This window comes from Aulonocara sp. 'chitande type north' Nkhata Bay, linkage group LG3, assembly GCF_057382095.1.
Source record: "Aulonocara sp. 'chitande type north' Nkhata Bay isolate Kocher_YH1m ecotype deep benthic linkage group LG3, A_spYH_male_GT1.1, whole genome shotgun sequence".
Lineage (NCBI taxonomy): Eukaryota > Metazoa > Chordata > Actinopteri > Cichliformes > Cichlidae > Aulonocara > Aulonocara sp. 'chitande type north' Nkhata Bay.
The window spans coordinates 58,615,362-58,628,852 of NC_141346.1; the positions used below are offsets into that span (position 1 = coordinate 58,615,362).

At 42.9% G+C, this 13,491-nt stretch overlaps 1 protein-coding gene across 1 annotated transcript; it reads right to left on the reverse strand.

Moving 5' to 3' along the window:
- Positions 1-2,911: 2,911 nt before the first annotated feature.
- On the reverse strand, positions 2,912-5,408 carry LOC147336313 (uncharacterized). The gene has a single exon (XM_086285325.1). It carries the CDS (start codon positions 5,299-5,301, stop codon positions 2,965-2,967), a length of 2,337 nt encoding a protein of 778 aa, XP_086141451.1. The 5' UTR covers positions 5,302-5,408; the 3' UTR covers positions 2,912-2,964.
- Positions 5,409-13,491: the final 8,083 nt, after the last annotated feature.

A 13,491-nucleotide genomic window follows, 5' to 3' on the forward strand; every position in this document is an offset into this window, starting at 1 on the left:
ACACACACACGTATGAGTATATGGTTATGGCGTTAACGTCATTTTAACAAGATTAACGCTGACAGCACTGATATATATGTGTATCTTACATCATTTGTGTGTCTCTGGATGTATTTCACAAACTCAGCAACTTCCTCATCTTTCTCAATGAAGACACCTTCAAAGTTCCCCTGCTCTGAAGTGCTGAACGAACACGGTGACAGTTGTTTGAAAAGAAACATCAAAATACAATTTTTGTACAAATCCATATTTGATTTATGTACACAATGCATAACGTACCTTGCATTTGATTGAAAGCGATAAAGCTTGCAGTTTCCATCAACTGAGACGGCGAGCATGTCTGGAGTGCAGGCAGGGCAGCTAAAGCATGGCTCCTTGCACATCCTGTCCACCTCACACTTTACAGCACTCCACTCCAAGAAACTTTTGCTGAAGGCATCAGCTGATATTCGGCCAGTCTTTTAAGTAGAGGACAAACAACAGAATATTCACGGACAGTCATCATAAACATTGATTTGCACAATTTCCTTAAACTTGACAAATTTAGAAACTCACCCTTCCAAAATGGGCTGTTCGTTCATCCAGCACTTTGACAAAGGCCTTAAGTGACATCCCTGCTGCAGCTTCTTAATGTCATAGAAAGACTGAAAGACATCCATTGAAAACAGGGTGCAGAAATTTAAGGTGCCAGGCCAATATCCACCACCCTGGAAGTCCTTAACTGAGGGGGACCACATTAGGCCACAGCTGGTGCAGCTGAACACTGGCAGTGCAAGGTTATAACGGCCTTTAGGAAGGATAAGGAGAAATCCAGTCATGGCTCAACAAAGACATTCATGTTTTCCATGTTGTTTTCAAAGCGGTCTGGTAAATCCAAATGACCTTTGACAGGTGCCCACATATACTGCGGGCCGAGGGTAATTCAAAACAATGTAGCAATGTACAATTTGCAATAAAACCTGCAAACACATCTATTGTGTATGTACTGTGTGACAAAAGAGCAACTTACCATTTATGGTTACAAGAGCCACAATTGCACCGGGTGAAACCTCAACGTTACAGAGGTTTCACTCTGGGGCCTTGAAAGCTGGAGGTTGAACCCATACCCCCTCACCCTTGAAGAACGTTTATCATGGTTTAAGGATTTGTTTTTTATTCAGTGGTCAGACTGGAGAGCACTGCAGCGGGTGTTTAATGAGGTCGATAAGACAATGAAGAGAGACAAGGTCAACTCTTCTTATGAGAATATTAGGAAGCGTCTTGTATATGATCAGCTCGCTCATGGCCCGAAGATTGGTTTACCTTCTGCCATGTTCAGGCCAAAAATCATCAAAAACCCTGAGGACTGAAAAAAAAACAAAAAAACAAAAGGTAGGTTGTCTCTGTGTGAGAGACGTTGGCATTATACTCGATATTTTTAAAAAATGCAATGTGTGGATTTCTTTTACAGACAACATCTGCCATGTTGTGGACCGCTCAGAGTCTCCCCCTCCAGCACTGCTAATCCAGATGTTGGGTCTGTGTTTCCACAAGTCCCGCGAATTCTAGAGACTTATTCATCATGAAGAAAACAAGACAGTCGATCGATCGATTATGTGCGCAAGGGAGGCCACCACGAAAATGACCTCCAGATCCTCCTAGCCCTGCTGCCTTTTATTGAGAGACCGTTCACACAAAACACGTCAGAACAAAGCCACGCCCAGACAAGGCATTGTATGTATATGTGTGAACTTCTGTAAGAATGTGTGTGTGTGTGTGTGTGTGTGTGTGTGTGTGTGTGTGTGTGTGTGTGTGTGTGTAAGAGAGAGCTTGAGAGAAGCTGAGCTTTATTCAAAGTGATTTGAAACAAACTGCAGCAATAAGGGCAAACTAGTGCACAGTTATGTTTACGTGAGCGTTATTTTGTATGCATTTGTACAGTTCCATAACTGTGAGAATACATTGATAGCATTTAACTCTAGTAACAGGCATTTGTACCAGTAAGCATGAAAAAGTAGGGAAAAGAACTAGTATGTAAGCACTGACTAGTACTGTAAAGTATATGTGTATATAGGGCAATCGTGGCTCAAGAGTTCGCAGTTCATCCTGTAATTGGAAGGTTGCCAGATTGAGCCCCGCCTCCGACAGTCTCGGTCGTTGTGTCCCGGGGCAAGACACTTCACCCGTTGCCTACTGGTGGTGGTCAGAGGGCCCGGTGGCGCCAGTGTCCGGCAGCCTCGCCTCTGTCAGTGCGCCCCAGGGCAGCTGTGGCTACAATGTAGCTGCCATCACCAGTGTGTGAATGTGTGAATGACTGAATGTAGTGTAAAGCTCTTTGGGGTCCTTGGGGACTAAGTAAAGCGCTGTACAAATACAGGCCATTTACTGTGCGTGTGTTTATGCTCAAGTGTATGAATAAATTAGTCAGTTTTAAACAGTTGCAATTTAAACAGTAGAAGAGTGGCACTATATTTATATATTTATAAAGAATTTCAAACAACAATTAATTGATGCTCAAAGCAGGTTTATTTAATTAATATCCAGATTTCCAATTAGTTCCCAATTCATTCAGCAGCAAATCACATCACCACTCACTTCAAGGCTGTATGTATTATTGTAAGGTAGACCCTACAATAGTACATACAGAGAACCCAACAATCATATGACCCCCTATGAGCAAGCACTTTGGCGACAGTGGGAAGGAAAAACTCCCTTTTTACAGGAAGAAACCTCCGGCAGAACCAGGCTCAGGTCGGGGCGGCCATCTGCTGCGACCGGTTGGGGTGAGAGAAGGAAGACGTTTGTTGTAGGTCTGATTGAAGGACTGATGTGATGGTAAGTTTTCTGCTGTTCCGCTTTGAATATTGAGAGATTAGTTGATGGATTTCAAGCCAAATTGTGCCCAAGTTTAAGACCACATTCACTGGTTGTTTTTGTTGATGTTATTGTTTTGGGCTTTTTTTCCACAAGAATTTTCTAGCTCCCCTAGAATTCTGGCCACCCAAACGATGATTGCTGCTGAGAGAGCACAAGGTTTTGTCCCCCTGTACTATTCATGTCAGTGCAGGGGGTTCTCCTTGAGAGGCCAGGGTCGAAAAAGGGATGCTTCAGAACCTCCGAGGGTGTTATGCGCTGATTTGCATCCAAGGCCAACATTTCTTTGATTAGCCTTACAAATAATGTTTGGCCATTTTCCGGTCCTCGCCTAACCTTCAGCAGTTGTTCGAGGTCATCGAGACGCTTAAGTTTTATATATCGAGTTTCCTTGGATCGATAATCTGTCTCGTATTGAAATTGTTCTTGGGTCTTAAATGTCCAGCGCTGTTCGTTGTGGTTATCCTCGATGAAATAGCTGTCAGTGTACAAGCCAGACTCTAGAAGATGATCTGGTAGCTGACCCTGGGTTTCAATTATGAATTTCAAAACGTCATAATCGTCTTCCCCAGGATAGAGAGGCACCCCTGTAGCAAGCTCCACAGCTACCAGCCCCAGAGACCACATGTCGATTGCTTTGTCGTATGGAGTGCCAAGCATAACCTCAGGTGCACAATAACCAATTGTCCCCACACAGTCACCAGGAATCACTGCAGAAGCAGGACATGCGAGGCCAAAGTCTATGAGTTTGACTTTGACTTGAGACTCACTGCGGTTCACAACCATGATGTTGACAGGTTTGAGGTCAGCATGCACTATTCCCACAGAACCCAGGTGGAACAGAGCATTTGCGAGCTGATGCAAAATTGGCCTGAGTTCTCTCATTGGGAGACCTTGGTTATTCCGGTCCCCAATGTAGTCCCACAGGCTTTGGTCGAGGAGTTCGAAATTCAAGCAAATGCGCTCTCCATCGAGGAAATAGCCGTTCCATTCGACAATGTTGCACCTGTCTGGATCCAAGCGTCGTAGCTGCTCCAGGATGAAAATTTCCAGTTTTGCCTGGAGCAGAATTTCAGGGTCGCTCTTGTTGACTTTAATAGCAACCGTTTTGTTGTTTTTTGTATCGCGACATCTGGTTACCAAACCAAAGCCTCCTTCTCCAAGGAAGGCCTCTACCACGTGGTGATCTCCTAAAATGGTCCCTTTCGTTATTTGAAGATCATCTTCAGAGGCAGATGGGTTGGCTGAGGTGTTGATGTCTCTTTTTTGAGGAAATTCAACTGAGTTTTGGAAACTGCAGCTGAATTTTTGCGATCCATGACTTTTCCAGCTTGAAGGCTGCTGAGAGAGCACAAGGAGTTCTCCCCCTGTACTATTCATGTCCGTGCAGGGGGTTCTCCTTGAGAGGCCAGGGTCGAAAAAGGGATGCTTCAGAACCTCCGAGGGTGTTATGCGCTGATTTGCATCCAAGGCCAACATTTCTTTGATTAGCCTTACAAATAATGTTTGGCCATTTTCCAGTCCTCGCCTAACCTTCAGCAGTTGTTCGAGGTCATCGAGACACTTAAGTTTTATCGATCGAGTTTCCTTGGATCGATAATCTGTCTCGTATTGAAATTGTTCTGGGGTCTTAAATGTCCAGCGCTGTTCGTTGTGGTTATCCTCGATGAAATAGCTGTCAGTGTACAAGCCAGACTCTAGAAGATGATCTGGTAGCTGACCCTGAGTTTCAATAATGAATTTCAAAACGTCATAATCGTCTTCCCCAGGATAGAGAGGCACCCCTGTAGCAAGCTCCACAGCTACCAGCCCCAGAGACCACATGTCAATTGCTTCATCATATGGAGTGCCAAGCATAACCTCAGGTGCACAATAACCAATTGTCCCCACACAGTCACCAGGAATCACTGCAGAGGTGTTACATGCGATGCCAAAGTCTATAAGTTTGACTCTGACTTGAGACTCACTGCGGTTCACAACCATGATGTTGACAGGTTTGAGGTCAGCATGCACTATTCCCACAGAACCCAGGTGGAACAGAGCATTTGCGAGCTGATTCAAAATTGGCCTGATTTCTCTCATTGGGAGACCTTGGTTATTCCGGTCCCCTATGTAGTCTGACAGGCTTTGGTCGAGGAGTTCGAAATTCAAGCAAATGCGCTCTCCATCGAGGAAATAGCCGTTCCATTCGACAATGTTGCACCTGTCTGGATCCAAGCGTCGTAGCTGCTCCAGGATGAAAATTTCCAGTTTTGCCTGGAGCAGAATTTCAGGGTCGCTCTTGTTGACTTTAATAGCAACCGTTTTGTTGTTTTTTGTATCGCGACATTTCGTTACAACACCAAAGCTTCCTTCTCCAAGGAAAGCCTCCACCATGTGGTGATCTCCCAAAATGGTCCCTTTAGATATTCCAAGCTCATCTGAGCCGAAGGATGGGTTGGCTGACATGGTGTAATGTGTCTGTTTGCGCTGTGGATTGGTGAGAAACAAAACTGAACTTGTTTTGGTTTCTCTCGTAAATTGCTCTCAAAACTTCTCGAAAGGGTTTCAGTTGCTGCAGGTCAACGTCCGTTAAGCATAAAGTAACAGGTGAGCGCTCCTATTTATGGGTTTTGGGATCAAAGCAAAGTTATGACGTCAGAAAGGATCAAAGCAAAGTTACCGCGTCACAAGCGATCGAAGCGATTCTAATATGTGCGCATGCGCACATATGAGAAGCGATCGAAGGGATTCTCATATGTGCGCATGCGCACACACGTGCTTGTTTGTGTAATATTGTTCACACTAAACTTGACCCTAATCAATTTAATATCAGTCAATCAAAGAAAATCTTAGTTTTGGAAAATTTTAAAATGACATAACTGACAGTTAAAACATTTTTTGTTCATGTATTTGTATTTGTATTGTCTTCGGGGTTTTTTTTGCATACCATGTCAAGCTTTTCTGTATATAGTCATGTCGTAGATTTCGGAGCAAACAAGAAATTGAATTGGATTTTAATATTGCAGTGCTTGGATTTCGGATTTGGTGCTTAAAACTTCTTGAAACTGTAACCGTATTTCATTCACCACAAATAACTATCTGATTGAATAGTTTTCTTATCAGATAGAGAAATAAAACGAGTCGCAAAGTCTAAAAGCAACATTTCTCTGCCTGGGCTGTACCTCTGCACGTTAGTCTGTTTCAGTGTGTGACCCCTCACCCCCTCCCTGATCAGTCGGGGGTGAGTGCGCTAATGTGCCTGGAGGCCGTTTTAATGAGTGTTTGCTGGAAAACGAAAAATACAAGAAGGATTTGTACGTTTTCACAACGGGGGAGTTGCGTAAGTACTAGTAAATAATTTTCTCGAGTGTGTACGTTACACATGTTATTTGTTTCAAATTGGTATTATTATTTTGCTAGCTAGCAAACTCGCGGGATAAAGGATTGAAGTGCACTCAGTGCGATACAATACGGTGGCGCTATTCTAACAGTTAGTTATTGCAGGGTAACTTGTAGAATATGCTGTGAATTGAACCAAGATTACACAGCAGTAGCAGTAATACGAGTTACTTCCCTCAAGTGAAAGCGTTAAACGTTAGCCCGATGCTTAACTAGCCAACGTCAGGCTTTCTGATTGAAGGCTAAAAGCGACGTTGTCACCAAGTAAACAGAATATTGATGATATTTTTGTGTATCGCTGCAGCCTTTTCAAGTATTAACCTGGTGTCTTTGGGAACAGCTTAGGGGGAAATGACGGTAATATGACTGAACCATATGGGAACAAAGAATAGGCACTTTTTTGTGCTACCGAAGTTTCCTCGCTTTCATTCAAAATCTGTTTCTCATTAAACAATTGAAACATGATGGCTTCAAGCTGACATTGAGGCCTGTGGGGCACTATCAGCCACTGAGACAGTAGACAAGTGACTATTTCACACTTTAAGGCTGCCTGTTTATTTAAGGGAGATGAACAGTACATTCTAACTGTACATAATAATATCAATGATGATAGATTAAATAAATGGGTTTTTGAAAGACGCTTGTGCATTTTTAAAGTCTAAAGTGTTGAATTGATCTGAGTATGTCATCTGTTCAAAGCCTCTCCCAGTCAGTGCTGTTCTCTATGCCTGTCTTACTCTACATGATGTTATTAGCACAAACACTTTAAAGGTGATAATTAGGTCTACAACAATAACACAGACTGCAATGTAGTTAAGCGTCTTACAGTTAGTTTTGAATGAATGAACTTAAAAAACAACACAAGCAAAGATCTGTCTCCTCCTGTTTTTTGTGTCACATAAGAAAGAAGCATCAATATCTGATGAGAAGACTTATTATTAATTTGGCCTTTCACGTGGTCTTACTCAGGTGATGTGAAGTGAAATATGCATCCTTTTTACGGTAATATGCTGGAAAATGTTGAAAATGGACATTAAACGTGCTCACAAAGTGCTTGAATTTGACCCTGAAAGGTGTATGAAGCCAGAAAAAGTCACACTTGGAGTAAAAACCTCTCATAGCAAGTTAATCATATTCAATTGATTTGATGCTTTCAGCACAAAATTTAGCCACACAGTCAGGACAGCGTCTGATTTACCTTCATCGGTAAACGTGTTTATGCAGTACATAGTAACAGTGTGGCTGAGTCCTCTGCTTCAAATCAGTTCCAGTACATTTGGAGATGTAAGTCTTAACCTTTCACATGCATCGGGAAGGAAAAAACATTTAATCTTCACAGTACTGCCGAAGTGCAGCGATACATTGTGAAGTGCACATTTCCATTTCTCATACAGTACCGAGCAAAAGTCTTGAACCACCCCCTTATTTTTTCGTGTTTTGCCAGGTCAGTCTGTGTTAACGGTGTTATTAACTGCATTCTTCAACTAAAGAAGTGAGAACAAATGATGTGGGCTTTTGTTTTTTTGCAATAGGCTGTAAGTAAATGTGTACAGATACAATTTAAAATTGGTTCTTTGTTAAGTTTTCTGGTCCTTTCCGTGACTTAGGTGTCTGTTTATGTTTGAATGTTTCAGAGATTAGTGTGAAGGGTCTTAACAGACAAAAAGTGGTCAAATACAAGCCCTGGATTAAAAATCAGAAACACTTTAAAAAGCCTGGAGAGCTATTCCTTAATACCACTTTAAAGATTACAGGGAAGTCCGGATCCCTGGAAGCAAATGAGGGATGGCTCAAGACTTTTGCACAGTGCTGTACATGTCATGTTCCCTGTTTTATAGCTCAGCTCAAACTGACACGTTCTCACTAACTGCTTCTCATTTTCTCCACAGTAAACTTTGACCACTTCCAGATACTGCGGGCCATTGGGAAAGGAAGCTTTGGAAAGGCAATGCAGCCTCCATTTTTCACGCCACTTGTATATTGTTTGCCCTTAATTACCCACCACGGTCGTCATCTCTAAAGAATCAGTGCAAGCGAAGCGAAATGTGCTGGGATTACACTTCAGTTCTCGTGTGCTGCTGTTATTTAATAACAGTTATAAATGCAGCTTATGTAATTATTTCTATAAAGTCAGTTAGAGGAGAGCCGATTTCTATTTCATCTCACTCAATCTAGGTGGGAATTTTGACCCCACGTCTCAATTTAATTACACAGCACATTGAATGTCTGGATGAGACTTCAGTAATGAATTCAGGACTGTGTGTGTGTGTGAGATACACAATTGGGGCTGCAGAGATTGGAATAGTTTACCTTCATTTTAAATATCACTGCCCTGTGCACATTGTCAGCTTTAAAATTCAAATTTAAAGAGTTTGTAAGTAAACTGGCTGAGATGAGACAGACGATGCACCGGGTCCTCGTCTGAGTGCTGGCTTTCAGTTGTGCTGTCTCTGTTGCCCAGCCATGCACACACAGACACTGTGCTACACTTACACAGTGAGACAGATGCTCACAGAGACGTCCAGATACATTTTGTCCTTGCTGGAGGTCATCTTGTGTTTTTTGGCCCACTGTGGCCTCACACCGAGCTCCTGCTGTTTTTTGAACACTTTAACAGCTAACAACTTTTAGCTTCCTGTTGAACACACAGTGGGGGGGTGCAGGAGGTAATAAATCAAGTTTGATTATCCTAATTTATAGCTGTCTTTATGTTAAGGATTAAAATAAAATTCACAAGAGGAAGGTGTTGGTGTGTGTGGTTGGGAAGAGAAGGGCGAAGCTAGAATGAAGCACAAACAGAGGGAGGTGTTTGCCTCTCGCTGTAGCGCTGTGAAACACGATCTGTAGATTGCAGCTTGTGTAGGTGCTCCAAGAAAATGGGTTCATTGGCATGCAGCACTGTAGATGTGCACGTATGCACTCGCGAAAGAGAGAGGATGCTTGTGTTGCTGAGCTCGTTCTTGCACAGCGGGGAGATGTGAGGTAGGTTGGGGCTACCTCATAACTCCCCGCTGTGAGGCTGCCAGATGGGAAGAAGAGGAAACCGCCTGGTTGTCCTGAAACGCTCGTTTTCCTCTGCTCACTTTTCATCTTTACAATCTCAGCACTTGGGTGTGTATCTTCTTGCAGTGGGCCTCTCAGTTTCATTCTTATTCATAAGCTCCTCTTTGTGTTATTTAGTTTGTACCTGAAAAGTCTAATTTATGCCTGAGTACACAAGTACAAATAAAAGGAGTACCACGTACTTTAATGGGTCAGCTTGGGTCCAGACCTGAATTAGAGATAATGTTGGGCTGTTTTAGGTCTGAGCCACTAACCTGACGAAAACGCAACACAACTGCTGGTAAGTGTGTGTTGTTTAAAACAGATAGTTGGAGAGGCAGGTCAGTGCTTTTAAAGGTTTATCAGGTGTCAAATCATTTTATAGATGGGAAATGTAGGACTGTGCAAAAGTTTGAGCCACACCTTAATTCTAAGATATAACTTGCTGGGTAATGGGAAACGGGTGCAACAGTTTAAATTTGAAAAGTTTACATGAAAATACAATATAAAAGGCAAAAACAGAGTTGATATAATGAGGTAATGAGCTTGAGCATCTTTATCTTCAGCACGCCCTGAACTCTCTTAGGCACATTTCTTTGGAATTCCTTTAAGTAGTCTTCAGGAATAGTTCTCCGAGCTTCTTTAAGGACATTCAGAGCTCTTCTTTCGATATCAGCTGCCGTTTTGTTCCATTCTCTGCCGAGATGATCCCACACGGCTCAGGTCAGTCCATGAATGATGGTGTTTCGATGTGTTTAGTAAGCTGCTGCCGATCAGACGCTTTCCAGATGGTATTGCATGGTGCATCAAAGTCTGGTGGTACTTTTCATAATTCCATCAATTTTGACGAAATCCAACACCCTGGCTGAAATGCAGACCCAAACTATGGCAGAGCTGTACAGTAGTTTACAGGTGGTTGTAGACATATTACCACAATTTGAACCAGAACTGTCAAATTTTGGTTCATCACTCCATCAGACCTGCTGCTACTGATTTTCAGTCCAGTTCTTGTGTAATTTGGCATCCCTCAGCCTTTTCTCCCTGTTCCCTTTCTTAATAATGGCTTCTTGACAGCCACCCTTCACTGACACCATGAGATGAGGCTTTGGTGAACACTAGATGGATCAACTGAAGGACCAAGTGCATCTTTCAGGTCCTGTGTCAGGTGTTTGCTGAATTTTTTTTGACATGACTTTCAGGTACTGTTCCTCCACTGTAGATAGATTTTTCAGCTTGTCCCCTTTTTTTCTGTCTTCTACTTTCCCAATCCAAAGAAATTAAATAGTGTGTTTCTGTGACAGGTTGCTAGTAACAAAGTCCCTAAAGATAAAATTTAAAATTGGTTCTTTGCTAAGTTGTGTGTTTTGTATTGTATTTGACAACTCGGGTTTGTCCCCTTGAGTTAGGTTAAGTGGTTTAACCCCCCCAAAAAACAAAAATATCGCTCTGAAAGCGATCAGGTACAAGGACTGGACTGAAAATGGGTGAAAAAGCAGTTAATGTCCAAAGAAAAACTTTAAATGACCTTCAGAAAGTCTAAAGAAAGGAAGAAGAAGAACATCTGGCTCAGTACAGGCAAAATATAAAAAACTGAGGAGAGGCTCAAGACTTATTCACAGATAATCAATCAAATTAATCAAGCGTCATCTGGAAGCATCCTCCTGGCTGTAAGAGCGTCTCGTTTTTGTCTCATTAACTGTCTGGTGGCGCTCACAGTAGTCTGCTGTGACGGGGACCTCGAGGACTAATGTTACAGGGAAATCATTAGGAAAGTGCTTTGGACTGAGCTTTACTGAAATCTCAGTTTTCCCCCTGTCGGAGAGCTCCACCACCTCCACCCCTCCTCCTCCTATTCCTTCTTTTTAAACGTCAGTGCAGGTACCGTCTCCCTCCCTCCCATCCCTGTGTTTTTGTTACATAGAACTTAGTGGCTGTGCTCACTGTTCAATTCAAGTTGGTTTAAGAGAGATGGTAGTTTAAAAAACACAAAAACAAGCTGTTTTGGTAAAGCAATATATATGATTATTAAAGATAAAATATAGTGTTAATTTGTTTGAGTTCCTTCCCTCTCTCTTTACTTCTCACTCTGTTTTGAAGCATCTGCCTTCCAGCAGATGGGGGAGACTGTATTGGCAGCTGCTTTCCAGGAGGATGTAGCTCATCTGTATCGCGAGGCCTGTTGGGCCATATACGTCCTAAGAGTAAGAGTAATTTCCTGCTCTCTCTTTTCCTCTCTAACTTTTCCCTGTGTGCATTAGGGCTGCCACAAACGATTATTTTGATAGGCGACTAGTCACCGATTATTTTTGCGATTAGTCGACTAATAGGATTAGGGCTGCACGATTAATCGTTAGAAAATCGCGATCTCGATTCAAACTTATTTGCGATCTCATTTCCAAATGACGATTTAAAAGAAAGAAAAAGAAAAAGACGATGACGATTGTACCGCATTTTGATCCGGGACGTACTCTGCATGAAACCAAGTGCTCACTCTTCCTGCTCAACAAATGACAAGGGCGGAGCCTTATACCACGTGATACAGAAGCTGTGCCGTGTGATGCTAATATTAGCAGGGAAAAAACAACGGTAGACTGGTGGGTAATAAGCGCATGAATAATACAGAAAACAGAGATTGGAGACGGGAAACTGTTTTTGAAGTACAGAGACAGATAGAGAGAGAGCTAGCTGTGCATGGAGTGTGATTTTAATAGTCGTGGAAGCAAAACAGCAAAATTAATGACATTGATCAAATGTGAAGCGCAGTTTGCTGCTTCTTTTGCTGCTGGCTCTGAATTTTGGTTGGAGAGACAAAACCTGCAGCTCAGAATCAGCGCAAGAAGACGTAATCGCAGCGCGAACCGGACGCATCAGGATCGCTAAGCTCCGACAGCGTGTCCGTCTACGAGCCGTCGGGTGAGAAAGCCGAGAAAGACAAAGCTGATTCTGATGCGTCGGTCCGTTCTGTGTTTACGTCTTTGTGTGGAATCAGTGTACCTGCTCTCATTTACACGGATTCGCATTTGCGACCAAATTGGTTGCACTCTAGAGCCCTGTTACTTGATGAAAGTTGGTTTTGCAGAGTTAATCTTGCAGCTCAGCCACAGCATAGCCCTCAGCAACCAAGAGCATGCTAGCGGGCCGTTGTTATTATGTTATTACTGTGCTTTTCGGAAAATAAGGCACTCTAAAAATCAGTCCTTTGATTTTTCTGGAAATCGACAGTGCTCCTTATAATCCGGTTTGCCTTATGTCTCTACCAGCTTTGCACATCTACAGACTGAAATCTTTGCCCATTCTTCTTTGCAAAACAGCTCCAGCTCAGTCAGATTAGATGGGCAGCGTTTGTGAACAGCAGTTTTCAGATTTTGCCACAGATTCTTGATTGGATTTAGATCTGGGCCCTATTTCAGGAAGCCGGTTTAGTGCAAACTCTGAGTAAGTATACCCTGAGTTAACGAAAACTCTGGGTTTTCGGTTTCACAAAGCGAGTTTAGATTAATCCTGAGTGAGTTACTATGACGACACACTCCGTGAAGCTAACCTGCTCCCTAGCAGGTTTACTTCAACTAACCCTGACGTTCTCCGCCTCTGTGTCGGAAACCTGACTGTAGGAAGTGTCAGACATGGCGTGCTCCTTCCTTGAAGAGCCAGTAGATGTTGAAGCCCAAATTCTCCGCAGAGCTCTCCGCCGGGAGAGAGTGATTAGAGCGCGTTCGGACATTTTATCATTTCCTGATGATTTCCTGTGTGAACGTTACCGTTTTTCAGCACAATCTATAATTCATTTGAATAACATCCTCAGGCCTAATATTGCTCATGTGACACATCGTGGACATTCTCTCAGTTCTGTACATATTATTTGTATTGCACTTCGGTTTTTTGCAAACGGGAGCTTTCTGTATAATATTGGTGACGCTGAGCACGTTTCCAAGGCTACCATCTGTCGGGCAGTCAGGAATGTTACAGTTGCACTGAAACGTCTCCTGTACTCGTTTGTGGTGTTCCCCGGTCATAGACCCACAAGATTTATCAAAGAGGGATGCCACAAAATTGCAGGTAGCAGGATGAACAAAACTTAATTCATGATGTGGTGATACTTGAACTACTACTTAAATTGTAGTAGTAGTAGTGGCCAGGCTCTGTGAGTGGTGGTGGTGGAGGACCCCCACCTGTTTTTCGGGCCTCCTCTTTTTTTCTAGTGGCCATAACGGGTCA

What these genes read in the sequence shown, in the direction of transcription:
- LOC147336313 (XM_086285325.1), bottom strand. Translation starts at nt 5,301, where the DNA reads ATGTCAGCCAACCCATCCTTCGGCTCAGATGAGCTTGGAATATCTAAA.